Source organism: Anarhichas minor, unplaced genomic scaffold (assembly GCF_050575085.1).
Source record: "Anarhichas minor isolate MPS153535 unplaced genomic scaffold, ASM5057508v1 ptg000087l, whole genome shotgun sequence".
NCBI lineage: Eukaryota > Metazoa > Chordata > Actinopteri > Perciformes > Anarhichadidae > Anarhichas > Anarhichas minor.
The window spans coordinates 1,158,257-1,184,934 of NW_027466533.1; the positions used below are offsets into that span (position 1 = coordinate 1,158,257).

Sequence of the window (26,678 nt, forward strand, 5' to 3'; positions counted from 1 at the left end):
TTCTGAGTAAGAAATAATAATTATGGGGGAGGGAAGTAACACTACTAAGATTAAAGTCTGTTATAGTATAGTCAAATTTACAAGAAAAGAGAAAAGATTTTGAATATTAAACTCACTAATTTATTAGAAAAGTAGTGTTTTGTTTTGTTTTAGTTAAACTAAATCGTTTCAATTTGCAAGGTTGGATCAACCTAATCCCACCACAGATGCCATCGTTAAACAGTGTGCTAACGTGAGCCGCCGAGAGCAATATAGTATTTTTAATGTTGGCCTTCGTGTGATCAAAGATAGAAGTTGTTCATTTCTACTTTCGCGTCACTTCTACAATTTTTGTATTTATTTACGTTCATAAAAGAAAACCGAAAGAACATGAAAGAAAACATGTGTATGTATCTTTCAGGACCATCGTCTGCTCAGAGGCCCCCCTTAATTTAATAAGAACCCTACTGAAGAAGCAGCGAAATCCAGATAGCTGGCGTTACATCAGCCCCCTCCCCTGGCTGTAATTATGAATTGTCTTTACCTACAATGGCCCTAATACACCTTCGTAATTCACATATTCATACATCACTGCTTCTAGCGTTTCAAAATTCCTCTTAATTCTTATTCATAATAAAATTATCTGGCGGTAACAACATGAGGCTTTTAAAACATTGGAGGCATGTCTCGTGAACTTATAATGTGTATCATTTATAGAATTGATACTTTAAATGTGAGCTAAACATGATTGAAGACATAAGGAGGACGTTGTGTCATTACAACTTAATGCGCTTCAAACGAGAGTTGATGCATCCTGTTTTGAGTTATTTCGATCAGATTGCAGGCTGTGCGGTTGTAAGTCAGTGTGACTCGGCGCAGACGCTGCTCCAGTAACTCAAACGACGTCCTCACAGGCGGCTTCACACAAATGGCACTTCAGTCTGCAACAAAGCGCCGAGCACACACGCGCTCTGCTGCGCCAATGCTTGCTCAGACATAAAGGAGGCAGCTAGCCCGCCAATGGCACCGATTTTGATATCGAGCGCACGAGGCGTCGCATATTCAGATAAAAGTCATTACGCTCTTCTCACTCTTACAAACACTACACACACACGCACACACACACGCACACACATCTGCCGTGTACACAGCCGCATCAGCAAATTAGCTGAATAAAGAGCCTCTTTTTGCCTTCTCCTTTGAGTGGCTAATTAGCCATCAGAGCCCGCTGCGTGGAGAGAGAGCGAGATCCATCAAGAGGCAGAGCTTCAAAGAGCAGTTTATGGAAGCCCAAGCACTTTAATTAGGACCTATTTGTATGAGCAGGCGAAAAGAAAAAAAAAACATAATTTGAAGCCAAAAGCTGTATCATGTTGAGGGAAAATAAACACTCTCTAATGCACACGGATAAAGAGAGACAGGAACAAACTAGAAGGATTAGAGTCGAGGAGATGAGATCCTCACAAGTGAGGGGAAACTGACTCCTCGTACTGGAACATCAGTTCCGTGTTGGAGTCAGTGAGGGGGTTTACATCAATCAGTCTCACACTGAAGTGGTGTGTTCTTCATTTGTGTGATTTCATTGCAGCGACGTGTACAGTTACAAGAACGTCCATGTGTTTGTTTAAAGGCACATACCACTCTGTTTGCGTCTCTTAACCAATTATTTTTATGGAACTATAGAGTTACAAACACTCTAACTAACTCTACACATCAGCCAGTCGATTGTTCTGTGAGTTCAAAAGATTCATTTTCACTATTTCCATCAAATAGAATTTGCAGAAATGGAATATCATATTAATGAGCTTTTATTAGTGTATAAACATCTGAAACTAATAATCGTTTGTGTTTTCGTTAGCTAGAATGAGCCCTTCGTATTTACATAGGGAGCGGGTCCTCTTCACTAAGTTTTCTACGGCAGCCCAGAACGGTCAAAACAAACATTGGCTCCAGAGAAGGCCTTTAACGTTTTTAAGTTACATGAAGGCCACCGCGGTTCTCCGTCACGCTTGCGATACCGGGGAGGAGTGAGCGGAGGGGTGCGGGAGTTGGTTGCAATCTGCAATCTGAAACCAACTGAATACTGGGACATCAGATACCACCAAATCGTACACACTGTCTCTTTAAATCCAGGTCATTTTACAACCTGGGGCTTGTTTTTAGTATTCTGTATATCATTCCTTTATTTCGACGTGTGCTGAACTGTGTGTGTTGGTGAAATATTTTTTTGTTTAAAATTGTGATTTTACTGGTATTAGTACATGCACTCATTTGAGTGACCAGTCTCTACTCAACACCATAATTAGATGTGTCTCCCTGTTATATCTTGGTCTGGCAAAGCTGTTCTTTGTTTCTGTGTTGTGAATTCTGTTTTTATAATGGGAAAATATAATTGGAAATTTCAGATTTGTCCAAAGCTGTAAACCAGAATGAGTTTTTGGATCAAACTTTTAAAACCTAATGATTGCAGAGTCAAGAAGTTACAAAAGCATGCTTCATTTCACTAAACCTACTTTCAATAGTTAATGTTATTATCTAAACATTCACCGGCTGGTATTGGATGCATTCGAACGGGCCGAATCTGTTCTTCATGAGCATTGCAGAATATAAAATCTCGCAAAAAGAAAGCTGTTGATGTCTATCATGTTGGTCATTTATGTGGCAATAACCACACGTGAAGCAGACCATTACAGGAAGTGTCACTTCACGGAATCACGTAAATGGCTTAATTCCACCCTCGTCCCGATGGTAATGCCGGTAATAGTCGCACAACTGCCTGAATGCAAACACAGACGGAGCATCTCCTGCTCATCCCACTTCAGTCTGTTTGCTGAGCATCCGTCCTCGATGATCTTTTGTCTGTCAAAAGCTCTTAGCGCTTCCATCCAGAGCCCTCTGCTCTCTGCATTCATTATTAATGGGCCTCAGCAGGCTAGGAACACACACACACACACACACACACACACCCACGGGCAGGGCCTACACGTCACCGGTAGCTATTTTAGACGAGATATTAAATCAAACACTCAAAATATAGAGGGAAAGAAACGGTCATTGAGAGGTTGCCGAAGGACGAGATGGATCCATTCTTTTTTTTTTTCTTCAGCTGCGTGTATGAGAGTGTAGTACAACATGTAAATTCCCTTTCTGGATATGTAGAATATCCATATAGTCCAATACAATGTAATATGCTGTGGTCAACACCAGCTGGCTTTTCTCTTCAGCAGTGACACTGCTTTTGACCTTGTTTGTCATTGACCTCTAAACAGTTACCTAATTAAATCGGGTTACATCGGAAACCGTGAAATGAACACTGTGGAAATAATTCTGTGAAATGAGTACATTAACTGCAACGGCAGGACAGATTTTTCTCTGTACACGTAGGTCGGCATGTATGAACACAGAGTAATGGGCTTTATTGATGACTGAATTTTAAAAAAATAACATTCTCACAGCAATGCCTTAAATAAAGCTGCTTGGTCAGTGCTCCTGAATTTCAAAGTATGACGCTCTACGTGCCCCTTTAGCGTCAGTTTTGGACGTGTCAGTTATAGTGTGTCAATAATACACTCGTTACATGCATAGTGTATTTTGAAAATAAACTTTCGCCTTCACAGGAAGTAAGGTTTTGGCATCTGAACCACTTGACTGACTCACTAACAACTCGCATGACTAAATGTCAATGTGAACTTTTAGTTTTGCACTGGCAGAAAGTCCCATGTTTGTTTAACCCATCCACCTCCCCTCGGACCCTTACCTCAGAGTGTAAAAGCGCTTTGAGTGGTCGGAAGACTAGAAAAGCTCTATACAAGTACAAGTCCATTTACCATTTTACCATAAAGCACACTCAGGGAGGAGAGTGGGGGTGGAACCGGCGACCTTTTAGCCAGGAGACCGCTGTTCCATGTGAAACGCGAAGTCAACGTGAATTTATTTGTCACGTAACTTGCATACTTCAGTAAAGGCCCTTCCGTTGTTATTTTAACCAAAAACGAAGAGCTTTTCTGAAACCTATCTAGCTTTGTTGCCTAAACTCAACTGAGTAGTTTCCTGTGCAAATGGAAGTTTATTTTTGTCTTGCTAACAAAACTTTTTATAAGATATCATGCGACCTGTTGTATGAGGATAGGTTGCCCTGTGTGGACTTTCTTGCCTTTTGTAATACATCATTTGCTTTGATGTTTGCTTCACTTACGCACACTAACTGCATTGGGAGTTCAAACGGGTTGTTTCTCACACAGAACAAACAATAGCAACTGGTACCCATTTAGTTGTACTAAACAGCTGGTCCCACACCTGTCTTTGGCGTATTCTCAACACTTCACCGTTGCAATCAGGCGCAAAACATTGCACCTAATGCCATGTTCACATCACACCATGCAGACTGTAATTAAGAAAAGCCAAGTGGGAGAAAATGTTCACATCAGCCTGTGAGTTATAATTAGAGTAGGTGAAATTCTGAATTTTTGGCGGCTACAACCGGCTACTCTCAAGTGTTGAATACAGCTACAGAAGTGTCAACAAACTGTTGGCCAAATGGCTGCAGAGCCACCAACGCTGACAGTTATATCCAGATGAAAGCCAGTATTGACACCAATACGGTTGATTCAGCTAATTAAAAAGGGGCTGTACAGTATGCCTTTGTGGGTTTGCTTGTTATGTATCTGTTAGGAGCCAAGGTAACTATCTTGATATAACAGTATGATCGCCCACAAGTCGGAATAGCAGGAGGTTTTCCCATTCGGCCAACGATGACGTGAATGCAGTATTAGTTATTTATTTATTCTTGGCTCTACAGAGCTCAACCTCTTACTTCAGCCCACCATCAGCTGCCAGCAACAGAATCTGAAGCTCTCCGATTGGATGATTCTTACTGCAGCGGGTCTCTAGTTGACTTCTGTCCTCAAACTGTTGTGTTCACTGTCTCGTACCTTTTGACTTTTTGACAGTGAAGCGGATTCCTTTCAGCTCAATGTCTCATTGTTTGGACTGATGATCCAACCAAGAGAGCTTTTTGTCCATCCGAGTGTTGACATTTTATTTTGTATTTTATTTTTATGTGGGAATGAGTGTTAGTGGCTGCCTGTGTGTTTGTGTGTGTCATGTGTTTTTCGATGTGACCTTTCCCCATATGGTGTGGGACTGAGCGGAGGGACAGGAGGTGAGCCCTACACATGCTATCAGTCCGAATTGTTAGCCAGCTGAAACACACACACACACACACACGCACAACGCACACGCTGCAGGCCATACATGTCATTGTTACCTGATATTCATGGTATGTAGGAGAAACAGACGATGGAGAAGGTTATACGTGTGATGTGAGAGGCGGCGCGTTCACCGCCAGCCGTGGGTTTGATCGCCGCTCGCTCCCCTTCCACATCCTCGGGCTCTCTCTACCCTCTGTCCTCCCCGCCCACCTCCCTACAATACTCAGTATCAGTCCAGCCCCCACCTGCAGACACAGTGCCCTTTCTATTTTTTGATATCTGGTCCATGCAGACCGGGCGGCGGGTCAGGCGGGAGGCCTGGGCGAGCCGATCGCCGGCAGCATAGACTAGCTCTAGGGACGTGGAACGTCACCTCGCTAGCGGGGAAAGAGCCAGAGCTGGTGCAGGAGGTGGAGCGATACCAGCTAGATATAGTTGGACTCACCTCCACACACAGCGCTGGCTCTGGAACCAAGCTCCTGGAGAGGGGTTGGACTTTGTCCTTTTCCGGAGTTGCCCAGGGTGAGAGGCGCCGGGCGGGAGTGGGGATACTCACGAGCCCCCGGCTGAGCGCCGCTGTGTTGGAGTTCTCCCCGCCTCCATGCGCCTACGGGTTGCGGGGAGCAAGGCTCTGACTGGTTTGTGCTTATGCACCAAACAGCAGTTCAGAGTATCCGGCCTTCTTGGAGTCAGTGGGAGGGGTCCTGGAAAGGGCGCCGCCTACCGACTCCATAGTTCTCCTGGGGGACTTCAACGCTCACGTGGGCAATGACGGAGAAACCTGGCAGGGGGTGATTGGGAGGAACGGCTTGCCCGATCTGAACCCGAATGGCGTCTCGTTATTGGACTTCTGTGCTTGCCACGGTTTGGCCATAACGAACACCATGTTCGAACATAAGGTGGCTCATAAGTGTACCTGGTACCAGAACACCTTAGGCCGGAGATCAATGATCGACTTTGTAATCGTATCATTTGATTTGCGGCCGTATGTCTTGGACACTCGGGTGAAGAGAGGAGCAGAGCTGTCAACTGATCACCACCTGGTGGTGAGTTGGATCAGATGGCAGGGGAACCGGTTGGAAAGACCCGGCAAGCCCAAACGTGTAGTGAGGGTGAACTGGGAACGTCTGGCGGAGGACCCTGTCCGGGAGGTCTTTAACTCCCACCTCCGGAAGAACTTCTCACACATCCCGAGGGAGGTTGGGGACATGGAATCCGAATGGACCATGTTCAAAGCCTCTATTGTGGACGCGGCCGCTAGGAGCTGTGGCCGGAAGGTCATCGGTGCCTGTCGTGGCGGCAACCCTAGAACCCGGTGGTGGACACCGGAGGTGAGGGAAGCAGTCAAGCTGAAGAAGGAGACCTTCAAGGCCTGGTTGGCCCAGGGGTCTCCCGAAGCAGCTGACAGGTACTGGCAGGCCAGAAGGGCTGCAGCTCGCGAATGCTAAAACTCGGGCATGGGAGGAGTTCGAGGAGGCCATGGAGAAGGACTTTCGGTTGGCCTTAAGGAGGTTCTGGCAAACCATCCGACGGCTCAGGAAGGGAAAGCAGGGCTTACCCCAGGCTGTTCTCAGCAGGGGGGGGGGGGAACTGCTGACCCGGACAGGGGACATCGTCGGGTGGTGGAAAGAGCACTTTGAGGAACTCCTAAACCCGACCAACATGTCCTCTGCAGAGGAGGCAGCGCCTGAAGATCTAGGGTGAGGCTCACCCATATCCCTGGCAGAGGCCGCTGAGGTAGTCAAAAAGCTCCTTGGTGGCAAGGCGCCGGGGGTGGATGATATCCGCCCTGAGATGCTGAAAGCGCTGGACATAGTTGGGCTGTCCTGGCTGACACGCCTCTTCAATGTCGCATGGGGGTCGGGATCAGTGCCCATGGACTGGCAGACTGGGGTGGTGGTTCCCATTTTCAAAAAGGGGGACCGGAGAGTGTGCTCGAATTACCGGGGTATCACACTACTCAGCCTCCCGGGGAAGGCTTATGCCAGGGTGCTGGAAAGGAGGCTCCGACCGTTTGTCGAACCTCAGATTCAAGAGGAGCAATGCGGATTCCTTTCCGACGGCTCCCTTCCTGAGCCATCGGAAAGTCATGGGAGCCATGACTTTCATGGGCAGGATATCTAGGCGCAGCCTGGGGGTGGAGAACGTCAGGTTCGGGGGTCTTGGGATCGCCTCTCTGCTGTTTGCAGATGATGTGGTCCTGTTAGCCTCCTTGGATCGTGACCTCCAGCATTCACTGGGGCGGTTTGCAGCCGAGTGTGAAGCGGGGGGGATGAGAGTTAGCACCTCCAAATCTGAGGCCATGGTGCTCTGCTGGAAACCGGTGGATTGCTCCCTCCAGGTGGGGACGGAGTGCCTTCCTCAAGCGAAGGAGTTCAAGTATCTCGGGGTCTTGTTCACGAGTGAGGGTAAGATGGAGCGGGAGATCGACAGACGGATCGGTGCGGCTGCAGCAGTAAAGCAGGCGCTGCACCGGACCGTCTTGGTGAAGAGGGAGCTGAGCCGGAAGGCAAAGCTCTCAATTTACCACTCGGTGTACGTTCCTACCCTCACCTATGGTCACGAACTCTGGGTCGTGACCGAAAGGACAAGGTCGCGGCTACAAGCGGCCGAAATGAGCTTCCTCCGTAGGGTGGCCGGGCTCAGCCTTAGAGATAGGGCAAGGAGCTCGGTCATCAGGAGGGAGCTTGGAGTCGAGCCGCTACTCCTTCGCGTCGAAAGGAGTCAGCTGAGGTGGTTCGGGCATCTAATTAGGATGACTCCTGGACGCCTCCCATTGGAGGTTTTCCAGGCACGTCCAACTGGGAAGAGACCCCGGGGAAGACCCAGAACACGCTGGAGGGATTACATCTCCCAGCTGGCCTGGGAACGCCTCGGGATCCCCCAGAATGAGCTGGAACATGTTGCCGGTGAGAGGGAAGTCTGGGTCAGCCTGCTTGGCCTGTTGCCATCGCGACCCGACCCCGGATAAGCGGAGGAAAATGGATGGATGGATGATATCTGGTCCAAGTGAAAACAATGGTACCGTCGGTGTGCCGTCAGAAATCACTAATAGAGGCTGTATTTACTGTGTCAAAGAGAACTGACATTCATGGTGCTGTAGTTGTGTCTGATGATGAATACTGTAACACATACAGCAGCACAGTATAATTCTATGGAGCCCTGGAAAGGATAAGAAGATAAATATTTTATATAAGAGGGAAAAAAGAGATTTCAAAACTTAACTTTTTTTAATCTCCATTAATATGTTTCGCTTGTGTCCTGCAAGCAGCAACATCGAGTATTGTTGCCATTAGTGAGAACTTATTCTAAACTCAGAATTCACTTCACAGCTTTCTTTTATAATTTATTAGCTGTATCCAACGGCTTTCTGCAGTGAAAGGAACTTGCTCATGTGTCATCACGCTACTAATGTCACATGATAGTATATTCTAATATGTCCCCTTTAAATCTTTATAACCAGCCAACAATAAGCACTGCTCTTTTACAATTAGGTCCATAATTGGAATGATAGGCCTAACTTTCATTGTATCAGCTATAGGATTGTTATTTGTATTATTTGGTTGTGCAATGCCTCTCGGACTGTGTTAGTAAGTTGATTCCGCGTATAAATACGCTTTATGATATCACTACGAGTGATCAATGAGCAATGTATCATCATCCTAAAATCTAAACCTTGTCGCTATGTTGTCTTGAAATAGAGCATTCGGCTGTTTAAGTTCCACTCCAGATAACCTGATGTCTGTTTGATTGGTTTCCAGATGCATTAGCAATGACTGATTTAATTTAAACAGAGACGTAATGACCTCCTTTAGCATGCTTGACTGGATATTGTATTACACACACAGCGATTACTCAAAGGAATACCAACGCTAACAAATCATGGCAACAATCTAGACAAAAGGCCAACCCAATGGTTTTCATCACAGCGCTGGTATCAGCTATGCAAAAGACATCGTTACTTGCCGTCATCTTTGCTTCTTAACGTGTACGCTTCTTCTTTTCAAGTTTCCTTATGAAGCAGTGTAACCCTCCCAAAGAGATATCTCTGATTTATATTCATATGCAAATGAACATTCTTAAGAAAAATAAGACATTCTTTTAAAGGGAAGAAGAAAGGGAGAGGGAAGTTCAGCTTATCGCCACTCAACAGATGTTCAGACCAAATGTGTTGGTTTGTGTGTTTTGTCACTGAGTCTGAGCGGAGCAGAGCTCCAACGTTGGCCGGTCTGAATGGAGCAAGTCAACCAGCTGCCGCGGAGGAAAAAAAAAAAATAAAAAAATACGGATGGCAGAGGTGGAAAGAGCCAGAGGATCAGAATGAGAACCCTCATCTGCCAAAGGCCTCTGGCCACACAGAGGAAATTAATTCAATTCCAAGTAGGCATAGTAAAGGCAGTATGCTGCAGGATGGTGCTCGAGCCAGGTAGCTTGCAAGAAAGTGCTGAGTGGACAGTTACTGGGCTGTGGACTGGGCTGTCTTACTCTCTCTCTCTCTCTCACTCTCTCTCTCTCTCTCTCTCTCTCTCTCTCTCTCTCTCTCTCTCTCTTCCTGTTACATTCTGTAATTACTAGCACTGCTGCTCTGAAATCTGATGTCCCACCATCTGGTTTGCATCTGTTTGCGATATAAAACAATCTTAAGTATTACAGTCGCTCTTTTTACCCATATAGTAGCATTTAATAAGGCTTGTTTTTAGTTTACATTTTGTATCAAACAGCTTTGAAAACGTTCTTTTTTTAAATCTCTTTAGATTATCATCAGCTGTAACAGCTGTACACTGCGTCAAAAGTGCAACTGGTAGTTCAAGTGAAAGGGGAACAGGGATTACAGAAAACATAGAAGCTCAGAGAGCTGAGCTACAGCCTTTAGTTTAGAAAAGTAGGTTAGTGACCCCTAAAGGTTTCTGGCTCAAATCCCTGGAGGTAATGTGGCCCAGTGCCCTTGACCGCGGAATTGAAGCCCCAGCAGACCAACAACTGTGGTGATGCTGCGCTGCTGCGCTGCTGCCATAACCTGGAACCGTATAGTTGAAGACACAATTATAGAAATACTTGCTTATGTTTCCTTGTTTCTCTCTCCGTATCTCTCATCCTTCACCTTTGTTTCTTTGTTTGACTTTCCCTCCGTCATCCCGTTCTCATACCTTCCTCTATCTTGCCATATAACTTCCATGGCTGGTTGATTTGGGTGAGCGGAGGGAAACAGGCAAGGCTTCCACAGTTCAGGGCTCCGGAGAGCTCGGCCGGGCAGCACCAATCAATCACAGGCTAAATCCCTCCTCTCTCAGGACAGCCATGTGCCAGGTGACATGGTCAACAGCTGCAGAGAAATATAAAGCCTGCAGTCGGCATTTTAATGTACAAGTTACGAGTAAACAGGGTCTGGGAACAGGCTGCAGTCTGGAGAAAACCCCTGAATATTTAAGGCAAGACTATCTTCACAAATGCATTGGTCGGTTGTTCAACCACCATGACCGTGACCTAAAAGTTATCTGCGGAGTTTTGATGTTCCGATACCAACTTTTTCCTTCTTGATACCTGAATTTACATATCGGCTGATACAGAGTACCACTTTAATAGCAGCGCCTTAAAAACTAAATATATATGTGTTATTATTATTTTTTCAGCTGTACACTACTAAGCCTGTATTGGTGTGATATCATTGCTATCATTGTTGTATGCCCTAACCTCAGGTTGAACCCTTAGTAAAATATGAACAAAAACATACAGAGCACCATGGAACCTTCTTTCATTGTCTAGTTGACAGAATTTCCAGTGTAAAATATTGCCACATTGCTGACATTTGACTAGCTCGGGCTAATGTTAGACTCTCCGCTAGCACCTGCCCAGTCAGTTTGGATGCAGTGACCTTTTTTTCCGGAGCTGATGATGGAAGTAGCTAACGAGTGAGCCATCTTGCTTCTGTCTTCTCTCTGTTAAGAAGTTGCACATGTGCAGTACGATCGGGTAGAGAGTGACATGTGTTGTTGTTCCTGTGTAACGTAAATGAGCTGATAAATAACATGATAAAGTGATATTGCATCCACAGCATCTTACATATGTGAATGGCATGACTGGAGTTGTGAGAAACACTTAACCAACAGGTTTAATATTTATGTCTGACTCTGGGTCCATGTGCTTCTTTTTCTTGCAGACATGTCTAGAGTTGGAGCGATACCTACAGACGGAGCCCAAGCGACTCTCAGAGCTCTTTGATGAGGAGCTGGACGGTCTCTTAACGCCTACCTTCATGCAGGGGGGAGACAGTGATGAGGACCTGATGGATCCCCTCCTCCCCAGCCTCCCTGACCAACCCACCCCGCCTCCACTACTGGTATCTCTCCCCAAGGTCCAGGCCAAAATCCTCCAGGTGCCCAACTCCAGCACGACCCAAGCAGAGGTAGGGACTGAAATCCTCACACCAAAGGAACAAGTCCTGGCAGGAGTCAGTGCCGCACAGCTCAGCGCTGCTGTTACGTCCCTAACACCGCCATCGTCACCAGAGCTCGGCCGCCACCTCATCAAATCCACACAAACACTGACCGCGACGGCGGACGGCACGCTAACGCTCAAATTTGTGGCCAAGAAGGTAGGGTTGGGGGCGGCCAAACTGGTGGCAGCACGAGCATTACCGTCGCCGCCGAGCCGAGGAGGAGCCCTCAGTGATGGTGAGCAGGGAGGAGGAGGAAGTCTGGGAGGAGACGTACCAGAGAACAAAAAGAGAGTCCACCGGTGCCAGTTTAATGGCTGCAGGAAGGTTTACACCAAGAGCTCCCATCTGAAGGCACACCAGAGGACTCACACAGGTAAGACCTTCATTACATTCGTTACAATTACCTTTGTTCTGTAGTCCAGCACTTGGGAGGATCTTGTCCGCTCATTTTAATTTGCGAGTAACAATCATTTGTGATCTGTCTTTGGGCTGTGTTCACAAATTGCTTGAACGAAATGGGAGCCAGATTCCAATGTCAGTGAGACTTGGCAAAGCTTGAAAATGATGACCTTATTAGAGGTTATACAACTTCTCCGTTTACTTTCTGTGCCCTAAAATAAGGGGACTGTTTATAGAAGTGACTACAAGTCCTGCACTGTTAACACACTTGAAGTTAAGCAGATAGTCAACTTGGTCTATGTTCCATTTCAACCCAATGTGTTGTAGTTCAGAACCAACACAATGAAAAATGTCACAACTACACTACGATCACCAGCACTGTGGCTTCAGCACTACCAGATGCAGTATGTTCAATAATGTGGTCAGACCTCAGACGAATAATGCTTGCCGAAATCTGCGAGGGTTGCGAGCATCTGCATGACCAAAATGACATCACACCATCAGAAACGACCCTTCGCAAAGCTCCGTGCGGGACAGCCGCGAATATCCAACATTTTCTAACTATGTAATATTTTCTATCTGTACCAAGCAGATGGGTGGAGAAAATTGGGAACTTTGAAGAGCTTTGAGAATGTCTGTTTGATTTGAGGAGAAATCAGTAAAGAGTAGGATTGTGCATCAGCTCATGTCCATGCAACCACCCTTGGGGTAGTTGTTTAGGAGAGATTATGACCTTGTGTCGTCTTCTTCTGCTTCTCTGGTGATCGTCTAGATTTGATAAATTTCCTCATGCGTCTTGATCCCAGCTCAGGGCCAAAAGGCCCTGCCACAGTAATTGCCTGATGAGTGATAGACTGGTAGTAAATGACATTGGTAATTCGGCCGTGTCCAACTGGGTCTGACACGGAGCTTTAGCTGCTAACTACAGCTGCCCTCTCAGCGACCCTCAGAGAGAACAGACAGCAGGCTGATGTGTCCAGGGGCTGTTTGCCGCGAGTTCTCCAAAGTGCATGTGGAGACGAGCTCTCAGTTGATGAAGGAGACTCATGACTGAAGACGGATTTGACTAATGCAGATAAATTCCTGATTTGCTTGAGTTTGCACAGCCCTAAGTCACCTAAGCTTAAATTTACATCCGTCAATGTAAGAAGGTTACAAGGTCGATAAGGAACAACCTGTTGAAATGTTCGGAATGAGTTATCACTCATAACACATTGAAACAAAACCTTTCAATCAATTCCACAATTAAGTCTATGGACAAAAGAAGATCTTGTTTGACATACAGTAAAGGGAAAAATGTTCTGACTTTCAACAGATTTCACCAGTAAACCAACCAAAGTACAGTTAGGTCCACAGAAAAATAAAAAGAGACGGACCAGGCGTTCAGACCAGGTGGAAACCTCCGGGTTTAAAAAGGGAAGCCATGTGGATGTGCTTGAAACTTGCATTCTTTCTCATTTCGACTCCTCGAGTTGTAAAAAGAAGTTTAATTGTATAGAGGTCAATGAGAAAATTTGTTTATGGTCTCAATCTCTAGTTTCAAGTCTTCTTCAATACAGCATGATGTTCATTTAATAAATTATGATCCATTTAGAGTAAAATAGACCATAAAGCGGAGTATGCTTGAGGCCGTGGCTACCTTGTGATTGACAGGTTGCCCAAAAAGCCGAACTCAAGGCTTTAAAAGGCTGCAATAGTGAGGCCATTGTGGGGTCAGGCACTGGTGAGGTACTGTTGATCAGTTTGAAGGCTAATCAGATGTCAAAAAAATGCCACAGTCTTTTACAATGTTATGAGGAAGGATTTCACAACTCTGAAAAGTTATCACAAAGTCAGTCAGATTTTCAAGAGTGGCGAAGATCAGCAACAGACTTTTTTGCTAAATCTGCACAATACTTCTTCTTTTTTCTAGCACACATTTGGTAGCGCCTTTCCCGGTGACATTGCTTTGGATTACGGCAAAAGTGGAGCCGGGTTCAAATTTTCTTTAAGTTACCCAGTGTTTTTTGCTGGAGCCTGCTGTGTCAGCACCCACACTGACAATCAATGAAGGGGCTGTGTTTTTTAAGGCGCTGCTGTTGTCTGTCTACGCATGACCTTTCGGAGTAATTTAGCAATTTTAGGTGGTAACCAAAATCTACATTGATTCATTGCTGTGCAAAATCACAAAAAAACAACCTTGGAATAGAAACTATAATAATTATTTGTCCGAAAATACATTTAGATGTATTCAAATTGGAGTTTGTTTTGACATACGATTTACAGTATATCACTACTTTTAAAGTGATAGGAAACAGTGTACCATCGGTTTGTACATATACATCCTTACATCTGTTTTCATGTCAAAATGCATTCTGGACTGGACATTTTTAGCCTGAGTAACTGAAGTCCATCACTTATCTGCAGCATGAGGCCGGTGCAGACTTGCACCACTCGAAGCTAGCATTATTTACCTTTGGCTTTAGCCATAGCAACATTTACAGTATCTGGAGTGGTTTATGGCCTCCGGTTGTCATCATCTAGTGTTAGTACTTTCCTTGGTGTTCATCAGGATTACAGTACATAGCCTGCAGACCCCCTACTGTATTAATACTGGCAACCTTGGCATCATTAATCCAGCGTGTTACATGCTTATATGATCCCAGTGACCATTGCTTTGCTTTAAGTATAGCATTACATTCCGGGGCAGCACAGCATAGCCTCGGGAACCCAGGGCTGGGGCTTTATTATAGCTAATCCAGAATGGAGCAGCTAGATATCTGGTAGCCTGGCCGCTAGCTGCAGTATCTCTTCTGGTGATTCTACAGTCGAGTCATGCTATCCAACGATGAGCTTTTAAAGGCACAATCATTCACTGAAGGGAAAAAAGACACCCTGGAGACACGGCAGCTTCTTCAATGTGTGTGTGTGTGTGTGTGTGGTATAAATGTGGGGGCGGCGTATTCCCTCCCGGTGTGTTCACTACAAGCACAGCACTGTGGTTTAATTAGCGTAATCCTCTTTTTGGGTTATTATGACCATAAATCATTGAACATACATGTAGGGAGGGATTAGCGTAGCAGAGAGTACAGGGAGGAGCAAACGCAGAAAGCCTGCACAGCATCAATACACTTACTGTCACATAGTGCACACCAGAGGCCATTGGAAACCAATCATTATGGCGAACCCTGTCAGGAGTTCTACTGCACATGTGCAGCGATTCCACATAACGTCGGTAATCATGTTCAAAACAATTCCTCTGAGCTGCAGCTTTGACGGGAAGCATATTTTCTTATTAAAAAATGTTTAATTAGAGAAAGTTGTTATGTTAATAGATGTACAAATTAATACAGTAAATCTCTAAAGTACCCAGTCAGAGCTGTTCTGAGTTGGAGCCAGGGTTTTTTCTGGTTCTCCACTTGTTTTGTTTTTTCACTCTCTCGGATCCGGCTTTATCTCTAAAAACACTGGATGGCGAATAATCGTATCCTCCTTGTTATTCAAGCTGCAGTCCAAAACGATATACTTAACTACATACTTGGCACCAGAGATAGCAGAATAGATGAGCAGTATGTAAGAGAATGTGTCTCGACTATACTTAATGAAATGGGCATCAACTCAGTAAGCACTTTTTCTTTAAAATTGCAAATCATGCCTGATACAATATTTGGATGTACACTACAGCTCAAATACATTTAGCTGGTGTCAGATGATGATGTGTGAATAATCAGAGACAAAACAGAATGAATATAGCAGAGACATGTTTAGAATAGTGAAGCACCAAGAGAGACAGGGTGGAAACTGCTAGCCTACGGCTCCATCAGTGAAGAAATACACCTTCCACCAACTCCAACAACAAGCTGTCTGCTTGTGTAAAAGATGAATGGCAGTTCTAACATACCCACACAACACTGAAGAAAACACAAGACATTCACCTATCAGCAAGTGTGTGATAGTATTGTGGTACAATACACAATACAGGGTTAATGGTTCAATGCAATCACTACATTGAGTCCTCATTATGTGTAAACGTGTAAAAGCTATGTTTATCCTTCTTTTGTGAAAGCCAATTTCGAGTAGGTTTAAAAATACAAAATTTCCAATTTAGAGCATATCTATGATTAAGGGGGTTGCCTCAACATGGTTCTCAATAGCCGGCGACACAAACGGTGCAAACATCAGCAACAGTGATGACACTTTGGGTCAGAACACGTTTTTAACGGTAATTGCTGTATCAGCGCAGTGCATAGAGGCGGCCATTAGCTAGCCAGTGGGGCACGCACACTGGGGCCAGGCGGCAACCTCCAAGCCAATGTGGAAGTGCCTTCAACTTTCATTCTTTCTAATAGCCATCAGGGGGCGACTCCTCTGGTTCCAAAAAAAAAGTCTGATTGTATAGAAGTCTATGAGAAAATGACTCTACTTCTGACTTGATTTATTACCTCAGTAAACATTGTAAACATGAGTTTATGGTCTCAATCTCTAGTTTCAAGACTTCTTCAATACAGCATGATGTTCATTTAATAAATTATGGTCCATTTAGTGTCAAATAGACCATAAAGCAGAGTATGCTTAAGAGCGTGGCTAACTTGTGATGAATAGGTCGCTACCAGAGACATGTATGGCTTCTCTACCATGGCGTCACTCCTCCACAGTCCAAATATGGTCATTTCCGTTCACTGGTTGGAAAAAAACAACATGGCGATGGCCAAAATGCCCGAACTCGAGGTGTCTTATATACAATATATGACTGGCACTCACATTATACTAACATGCACGCACGGCCGGAAAGAAGCTGGGGGTACAACACACACAGAGGGACAGTGACTTCATTCACTGCTCAGGGAGACAAAACTCCACTATATCTTTAATAATAGTTGTTTACTGCAATATTCATGCTGCATTTCGAATTTAGCTCCTGACGGATAATGGAAACTATAAAGCAGCTTGTTACAAACAGATCTTTATCTACATAAAACTTAATCCAACAGTTAAACCATGGCTAGAAATGAATGTCCATGTAAATAAAATGAGCAAACTGAAATTTATCTGAGTAATATTCTCCAAACCCCTCAGTTGGCTACACATCCGAAAATCAAAGCATCTTCATATGAACAGATTTTTGTACTGGGACATTTTTTAACACCATAAGGTTGACATTTTCGAGCAGCGGTTGAAACCTCTGACAGTTCACAGTATTGGAGGACATTTAAAAGCCTTCTCTGACATTTAATGTTTGAAAGGCGTGATTGATTTGTATAGCAATCCGTTTCATTTCATTCTACCAACAAATATCGCCGTTTTTTATCCAGTTAGATTGTTTCACATATATAGTTTTCTATTTTTCCAAGCAGCCACTTGTTTCCATTATTTTCTATGTGGTATTAAAATCAATTAGCACACTGCTGGAACTTGTGTCGAGTTGCATAATCACTCATTAGCGAACAAGTCTGCAATGATTTTTTTTTTTTTGTGACTGTTACTTATAATCATGAAGATTAGCTGCACATACAAATGAAAAGTCTGCACTGCATAACCTCACAAAGATAATGTCGCTTTGCGTTCACTTCGACAGGTTTGTGTAATTGAAGCGAGTTTTAACAACAGGCTAGTAGGAAAAAAAACATTCACATTTCACACACGGTTTGCAAAATGGCTCACTGTGATGTAAAGTACAATCGTGTGATGTGTAGTTCACAGGTTAAAACGTGAAAAAAAAACAATCCACTTGAGTCTGACTTTCCAAGACCTCACCCGCCCTCCCCCCCTCCCCCAGCCTCATGTGGATTCAGGAAAGCCCCTGCTGTAACCCCAGACCTCCACACAAACACACACACACACACACACACACACACACACACACACACACACACACACACACACACACACACACACACACCTCTGTACTCCTCTTCACCCACTGGGTCCATCCTCCAACCTGAGCTCTCTCTCTCTCGCTCTCTCTCTCTCTCCATTTGCTCATTCAGTTTGGGTTGCCAAGCAACTGCATCACCCTCCTCCATAATTGGATGGTGGCTGGTTGATTGTCCATGCCTGTTAATCTGTCTCACTCACTCTCTCGCTCTCTCTCTAACCCCCCTCCCCCACCTTCTCTCTTTCTCTCAGTTGCTAGGTGACTTTACCACGCATCCTTGCCTTGCCGTGCTATAATTGGCTGGCGTCATGGTTGCTGTGGCGTCGGGCCCGAGCTGGCCTTCCTTCATTCCTCCAACTGTGTGTGTGTGTGTGTGTGTGTGTGTTATATCATGTATGTGTGTGTGTGTGTGTGTGTGTGTGTGTGTGTTTTAGGGGGGGGGTTCCTATTGAAGGAAGATGGGGCGCTCTGGCCAATTACAGAAGACGGGTGTGAAATGGCCGCCTGTCTGGCACCTGCGGCCCCGACTCATACTCCATGTCACACACACACACACACACGTGCAGGTTGAGAGTGTAACATTTCTCCAACAGGATAAGCTGCCAAGTGGTTTGCTAATGCATATTGAAAGTATCGGTCCTGTATTCTGTCTGAGCGAGGAGGACTCTGTGGAGTGAGTAGGAGGATTCACACATTCTGATACTGCTGCTGAGGATGCAACATGGGGGGTTTTTGCTTCTTAACAGAACTAAAAGTAAATCTGTTGTAAAATGAAACGTTACTGGAACTCCTGCACTGATTGCAGGAGTTCCTATTCACTCCCGTCTTGATTCATCTTTTTGAACAACCTTGGTTGATGTGAATTAGAAGTAAGGAGAGTCGAGAAATGGCTACATCTTTTGCCATTAGAGCCTGAGCCAGTGGGTAACATCGATATCTGCAGCAATACATGTTTTAGTTCCAGAAATGTATGTATATTTGGCTTTAATATTTCTCAAATCAAGTTCAGTAGACTTTATTTTGTAAACTGTAGAATATCCTTGCTCAGACATATCTAAGTAAAAGAGAGAAGAAAATAGGCTTTTATTGTATACTTTGTAAGTATTGATATTGGAAATCCAGTGTCCATTGGACTATAGTTGGATGACTATAGTCATAGTGACTATATGGTGTGTACTGTTGAGCTGCCCAAACACTTCCTCCAGCTCCTTCTGGGGGGCCCGACACATGCCGACCACCTCTGACTCACTTATATCTGTTTTTTCTCATACTTTGCGGTCATCACAAACACCTTGTGGCCATATCGGTCATTGGATTTCTTCTTTCCTATTGGCGTGGGCTGATACAAAGCCTTCAATACTGCAGCTGATGTACCTAATTGGCAGTCAAGCTCAGAACCCTTTGTAACAACCCATTAAGGCTTTCATAGTCTACGATGAGGCTTTCATACAGCGCGCCAATGTCCAAAAGAGTACTCCACCTATTTAGCCATGCACTTTTGAAACACTGTCAGACTCATGATGGATAGTTTAAAAAATAGATATGAATAGAACACGAATTCATCTTCTAATCCAAAACCTGGCATCTACATTACCCACAATGCAACTCGACTTCCAACAGTTTTGTCTGACGCTTTGTCACAATTTGTGTTCTTCCGTACTTGCACTTGCTATTGTGTTCAGTGCAGTGTACCCGGATAGTGTTCTAATAACGGTCATAACTTCTTACCCTAAATGGCCACCATCTTGGCTACATACAGCGGAAAGGGAGGGACCACCAAACTTGTGAAAAAGGCAGCCGAGGAAGCTGCAGCTCCAGTGAACGCCAGAATACAGTTTATACATTTATCAAGTGAGCAAACAGGCCAGCAGATATTGTGGCGGCCGACAATCGTGGTCAAATGTTTCGCGATAATGCTCTCTCCGGTTACAATATGCCGTTACAAAGACGAAGAAGAAAAGGTCAAATGTTGCAGTCTTTATTGATGGAAAGTGCACAACACTACCCTGTGGAGATTCACGCACTACGCAATTAAGTACATCATGTACACAGTGTACTTAAGTGTAACGGAAGTATTCGAATTGAGACAAAGCATGAGTTTCAGGTGTGATATGCTAGTAGAGGCTAATGTAGCCTCCAGCAGAGTTGAGGAGTGTACTGCAGAGGTCAGGTGAGTTCACTAGTGCAAGTTTTCATGAAATTTTAAAAAAGCACCAGGAACTCTTCTGTTACTCAATTTCATCATTTCAATTCATTGCTCCACTATCCCAGATTTATTTTATTTTCTGACTTGTAGTCTTCAGCCCCAACCGACGTTATGGCTATACTAATGCTAATTTAGCTAGAATATGGATAGAACACCTTAAAGAGCATATGTCAGCATGAAAGTAACCCTTAATGACAAAACCCAATTAATTACAAAAGCAAGTGCAACAGAAGCTAGCGTGGAGAGGGAGGATACTTGATAGGATACTTGATATTTGCTATCTTGGTATTAAGTATAGACTAGATGACAGAGGGAGGCCTATCTCCCAAAATGCACATTGTTGAGACTGAAACAAAACCCAGATCCCTTTTGAGGAAATCAGCAACCGACGGCACGAGATTTGACTAGAGCATTTGAATATGCAAATCCAGGAGGGCACCTCTCACGATCTGGGATTCATTTAGTCCGAGAACAACTGAGTCACCTCGTCACGTTGTGTCTGTGGAAGAAAGACGACACTGATCAAAGTTACACAGGAACTGGGGGGGGAATAAAGGAGCCGAATGTTCCTGTAGCACATCATCTTTTTACTTGCCGTTGCATCACCTCGCAGAGCTGCTCTGCGCCTCAGATATCGGTCCATGTGAAGGTGTATTTTCTACAGCTTCCGTCATTCTGACACCACGATTCAAGACGGGGAATTAAGGCAATTACAGTTCAGAAAAACAAACTCTAATTTAAAAAAATAAAATAAGTGTTTCCTTCGACTAGCACTAGAACATTTTCAAGAAGGTGTAATAAGATCATTTGAAAAAGCAGCAGTAACTGCTCTCTTTTAAGGCCTTCACACATCTGGGCCGTGACAAATATATACGAAACTACATGTAAAATGAGAAATACTTTGCCTGCGAATATTTCGCATCAAAACTATTCATACCGGCAGTGGAATCTGCGACAGTTTTTCAATTAAAGGTTTGAATAGATTTGCGCAGGTAGACGACCAACTACCCAGATCCTATTGACCCAGAGCAGCTGGTCTGTCTGAGGTAAACTGTTGTACAGAATTAGCTACTGTCAGCTATTTTATTGAGTGTCCTTTTAGTGAAGTGCAATGAATTACCCAGTGTATATGACTGTACAGGGCTTTTATTGTGAAATGTAAGAACGGGAGGTGTGGATCTGGTCTGCTTTTGTTGGACACTGTAGTGTATGTTTTGAAAATGTCAGTTCCACACTGCGTGATTGGATGAGGCTTTTATTCGCAGTGCGAAAGCTCCAAACGCATAACATTACAAATTTACATTAAAAATATTACGTTTTTTCACCACATAAATATATATATATATAATATCTATGTGAAAGTATTCATGACAAAAAGCAACAGTTCGAACAAATATGTTGAGGTGCGAATCAATCGCACGCAAAACCTTTTTCCCTTGTTCAGAGACAGGAAGATGATGAATTGTTATTCCTGGTTGTTTTTTTGCATATCAGTGAGCTCGACACCAGACCGATTTGAATCTATTAAAAATCAAGATGTGGGTGGCAATGCAGACATCTGGAACCAGGTTAACTGTTTTAATTCCAAAATCCTGATTAAAAACTAACATACCTGTGAAAACAGCCTTTAGTATCCAATCCTCGTTTCCACCGTATTGTGAAATACTTCAGTTTTCACAGTTGTTCCACTTTGTTTTTGGCCTGTTGCGTGTTTGTCTCCTTTTTTGGGAGACTGGTGTGTGCTGTGATGAGGGTGGAGGGACTGGCAGGACATCTGGCTAACTGACTGTAAACTGCTGTGTTACTCCCCATCAAGAGTCATTAAGACCCCAATTATAGTTAGCACCCCCCAGTTCTCTCACACACACACCGTGACTGACACCGGGGGTCTGCATTTAGGTTTGGCCAGTTTGAGAGTGTGCAGTGGAGAAATGTGTTTCGTCTTCAGCAGTATTCCTAAAATTTGACATTTATTTAATTTTCATGTATTGATTTTAATAGCTTGGTTATAATCTATCCATGTATATTAATTTCAATGAGCCCACTGCGGCGATGAGTCGTGGGCCTTAAATATATATTCATTTTATCTGATAAGTATTATTAATGTTCATTTTTTTACTTGTCCCTGGCCTCCTGTCATTTTGCAAGAGTCCATTTTGAATCCTTTTTAAATCCCGCAAATTCTCTCCATCTGTTGAGTGGACGACCAAGGTCGACTCTTGTTTTCGCCCGTGCTCTATCACTGTCCCTTTTCAAGCTTTTTTTTGTCAGTTCCTTCCTTTTTCTCTTTGCTGAGATCCTGCCCCAGTATCAGCCATCACCACAAAATATAAAAGATTTTAAAGTACAGCTCCCTGCCAATCTTTGCTTTTGTAAATATTAACACATGCTCTTCTGGTCTTACTGCCAGAAATTGTTTCGTCTGACTTTACGTGGAATCGGAGCCTGTGACATTAAGAACAACTATATAGAAATAGACAATCTTCTTCTCTTCTTATTACAATCTTCTGCTTATGTAGGTTGTATAGAGGCATCAGTATTAAATTGAGACTGTTTAACAACCCATTGCAGCAGCTTTAATTAATCTTATCTCAAGCGTTCATTGAATAAAATGACATTTATTTTTGCTCACAATTTGTTAGTAATTTTAGTTGTACTTTTACGTTTTGGGTTGCTATTTGATTTTCTGAATTATCTGCTCACAGAGAGAAACCCACTCTCATACAGGCAGTCCGAGATCATCACGTCCCATCTGAAGACAGTCTGCTCACACTACACGCTACACACACGCACACACACAGCTGGAAGGCTTTCTATCGTGGAGAGATAACTACAGGCTGAGAACAATAGAGCATCTCTCCTCCCATCTGGTGAAGTGGGGGATGAAACTTCATTTACATTTTCAGATCCCACCACCTCAGGGTGTGTGTGTGGGTGTAGGGGGGAGCGAGATTCATTTCAGGGTGAATTTAGGATTATGAATTAACACGCCGCAGTGCTGAAAGACTTCATTTACAGCTAATTGAGTGTATTGGCTCATTGAAATGGCTGTTGTGTTTAAACTGGCCTGCCTGCCGGGCCCATGGGCTGTGTGTGTGTGTGTGTGTGTAGGCGTGTGTGTTTGGGTCTGGAAAAAGCAAAGGGTGGTTACCTATATATTAGTGAACAGCTGTAGATTAAATGTGTGAAATTAGATGTAGAAATTTTAATAAAATGTGACTCTCTCTCTATCTCTCTCTCTCTCTCTATCACAGGTGAGAAGCCCTATAAGTGCTCATGGGAGGGCTGCGACTGGCGTTTCGCCCGCAGCGACGAGTTGACGCGACACTTCCGCAAACACACCGGAGCCAAGCCATTCAAGTGCAACCACTGCGACAGGTACAAACACTTACACGGCAGCATCCGCTGGACACAAACGCTTCAACGTACACACGGTGACCTTAACATTCGCAGCACGTCGTTGCCCGTTTTACCTGTCGAGGACCTCTGTTTAACCTTCGTTTTGTCCCCACGAGTAGAAGTCCGAAAACCAAAAAAAAGGTGATCTCCTTGTCAAGTCTCTAAAACAGGGACATTAGAATCGGATTCGGGTCAGCCAGCGCATCACATTTTTGGGCAGTTTTTGTCAACATATCGGGCTGCAACTACCGATTTTAATTGGCAATACTCCTTTCACAGGAAATATTTTGAGCCATGACAGCAGAAAAAGATGAGGTGTAAATATTCAAATTAAGGATGGCTAGGTCCTTGTATCGCAAGTCAAAATGTCTGCAATAAAAAAAAGAGCCATTTCAATTTATCATCTTTAAAATCTTTAAAGAATATTGCAGAAAATGAGCCCATCACAATTTCCAGGTCTTCAAATTTCCTGTTTTTGGGTTTCCAATTGTTCAAAACAGAAATACTCAGTGAACAATCTTGTATTTATATATATATATATATATATGTGTACAAAGCTGAAAACTGCCACAGGCTCTTGTAGCTCCAACAGTTAGCTAACATCTCATTAATCCACAGTGAATGTGTGTGTAAGATACACAAATCAGATGACTGTGCTGAGCTAGGATAAATACATCACCTAGCCTGTCTCTCCATTGAACACCCCGGAACATGAAAGACGATCAAACTGACATCTGGTAAGACGGCAAATAGGCGTATTTACATTTGCGCAGCTCTTTCATGCTTCTCCTTTAAATCAATAGTGGGGTGGGGGGGGGGGGGGGGGGCTGCATCATCGCATGGGCAACAGTTTTTCTTTTGTTGTGCATTTCTTGATAATGCATCTGAGGCAAAAGGCAGTTGGCACAAAGGATCCAACGAATGATGAATCAAACAACGTTTGTTTTCATTCAGGATTCGCGCTACACGCATCTCATGTAGCACTTCGGTTCAGTTCAAGTCTCTTGTTTTACTCACAGGGAATAAAAGTCCTTCACTTTTAGAGACAAAACACTGGAAATTAGTTAGTTTGAAGTTTAGAAGAGACTTGATCTATTTCTTAATGACAGTTGAGGAAAGGAGGAGCTCAGGGGAATTCTTATCTGGACCATAAAGGTTCAAGCATGTAGCTTGCGGTGTAGTCAATTTAACGATTAGGAATGTTTAGTTGAATTTAAATACAAAATGGATTCACGTTTTGTTTTTTGCCAGCCATAGGAATGTATTTAAAAAATATTTTATTATTGGCTTCTTATTGGCTTTCGATTCATGCTGTACAACCAGTGGTGGAAGATTTTACTTCTTGATCCTGCATCACTGCGTTTTTCTTCACCCAGTCATGTCTGCCGCAGTTTGACCTCGGTGGAAAACAAAGGCAGAAAAAGAAAAAAAGATGATGCGGTGTGTGTTTCAAAATGAAAGCTAACTAAATCTCCCTGTGGACAAAAGCCAGGGACGTCACAGCGTCTCTGTTTGGTCCTGGAGGTAGAGTGTGTGTGTGCGTGTGCTTACTCATGCCCCTGTGCTGGCAGTTAAATGGATTCTGGCTCTTGGCAGACTGGTCACAGCTAATTGACTGGCACCAGATGCCAGCTCCACTTTAACATACACACTCTCTGTATATGTGTGTGCCCGCACTACCTTTTCTGGTGAACATCACACACACACACGCGCGTTTGCCCTAGAGACAGTGTAATTGGCTGTAGCGGGTTCCCTCTAGTTTGGGTTTTAGACATAAACCCCTCCAGAAACCTGCTGGAAGCTTCTAATCCTGGCTGAGAGCTGGGACTGTATTAGCTCCTTCTTGGCTCACACACAAACGCAGTGTGCGGAGACTCGACATACACACACACACGCGCGCGTGCAGAACGCAAAGACGCTTAGACGCAAAGTCAAACGTCAACATTTAAAGGTCCAGATGTAACAATGACACAGGCGTAACATGCATTGTAACTGCGTACATCAAAGTACTGAAGGTATTTCTGAGCATAAATGTTCATTTTCTGCATTGACAGTGTTGCTGACTTGCAGTTGGAGTTCTCGTGAAACTCTCCTAGATAGAATCATCACTGCAAAGCATGAACATCCGTGTTATACCAGCTTCTATCAGCTTCTTCCGATTGAAAGTCAGAGGTACACGTCGGTGTACACAAAAATGTGCAGCGAGAAGTAAACTACAACTTCCGAGGGGCATTTCAGTGAGGAACATCCAATCACAGCCAACGCATTCTCACTGCTCTGAAGCTTCAAACTATGCCGCTCTACGAACCCCTCTAGTGACAATTTTGGACGTGGCAAGGGACGGCGTGTCAATTTACGTTCGTTGCGTGCATAGGGTCTTTTCAAAATAAACTTCCGTCTCCACAGGAAGTTACGTTTAGGCAACAGAACTACTTAGGGTTGAATGATTTCAAACATTTGATGACTCATCCTGCACTCAGGGGCGTTTACAAAAAATGATTCCAATCAAGCAAGACTTTGGGGCAACTGGAACTAACGGAGCAGAGAGCAGGAAGAGATGTGTGTTTGGATATAAGTGGGCCAAAAGCTTTGTTTTCATTTCCCAAACAATGTGGCTGAGGTCAAACTCGATCAAGGGAAACTTGGCCGATTTTCAACCAGCTCTGTGTCACAGCAGCGCGGGCAGTACATGCAGATGAATGTGCACGTGTCAAATATGTATCTATTTATATAAAATAAAATAAGTATAGACGTATAATCGTGTCATATTTCTAAACATTTCCTTTATTACTACAATTGGCTCTATTTAGCTGCGTAATGAGATTAAAGGTGAATAGCTGCAGCCTTGTGCTGCCGTTATTCAAAATACTCATTGTCTGAAAGCATCTATAGTCTTGTTTACATATTTCCAGTATCCCTTTCGGGTAGCCCTAGAGGCTTTTTGATGCTCAAATTACAAAGTGAATGGAAACATGCTTAACATAACCAGGATGTATCTTTACAGTAGTACACACACATGCACGCACACACACGCACACATCTGTGGTGGGTGGAGCCCACTAAAATATTACCATTAGAATGGCAAAAAGTGGCAGCCATGGAGAGGTTAACATTAGATAGGCTGTTCAATCTGACACAATTTCTCCTGGGGAAACACACCCGCACACACACACACACACACACACACACACACAC

General features: G+C 44.0%; 1 protein-coding gene across 1 annotated transcript in view; it reads left to right on the forward strand.

Moving 5' to 3' along the window:
- Nucleotides 1–26,678, forward strand: part of klf7b (Kruppel like factor 7b) — a 74,399-nt gene that overhangs the window by 37,394 nt on the left and 10,327 nt on the right. The window contains exons 2-3 of the mRNA XM_076081908.1: nucleotides 11,347–11,998; nucleotides 23,339–23,462. Of these exons, the coding sequence (XP_075938023.1) occupies nucleotides 11,347–11,998; nucleotides 23,339–23,462 (776 nt within the window). The remainder of the gene's footprint in view (nucleotides 1–11,346; nucleotides 11,999–23,338; nucleotides 23,463–26,678) is intronic.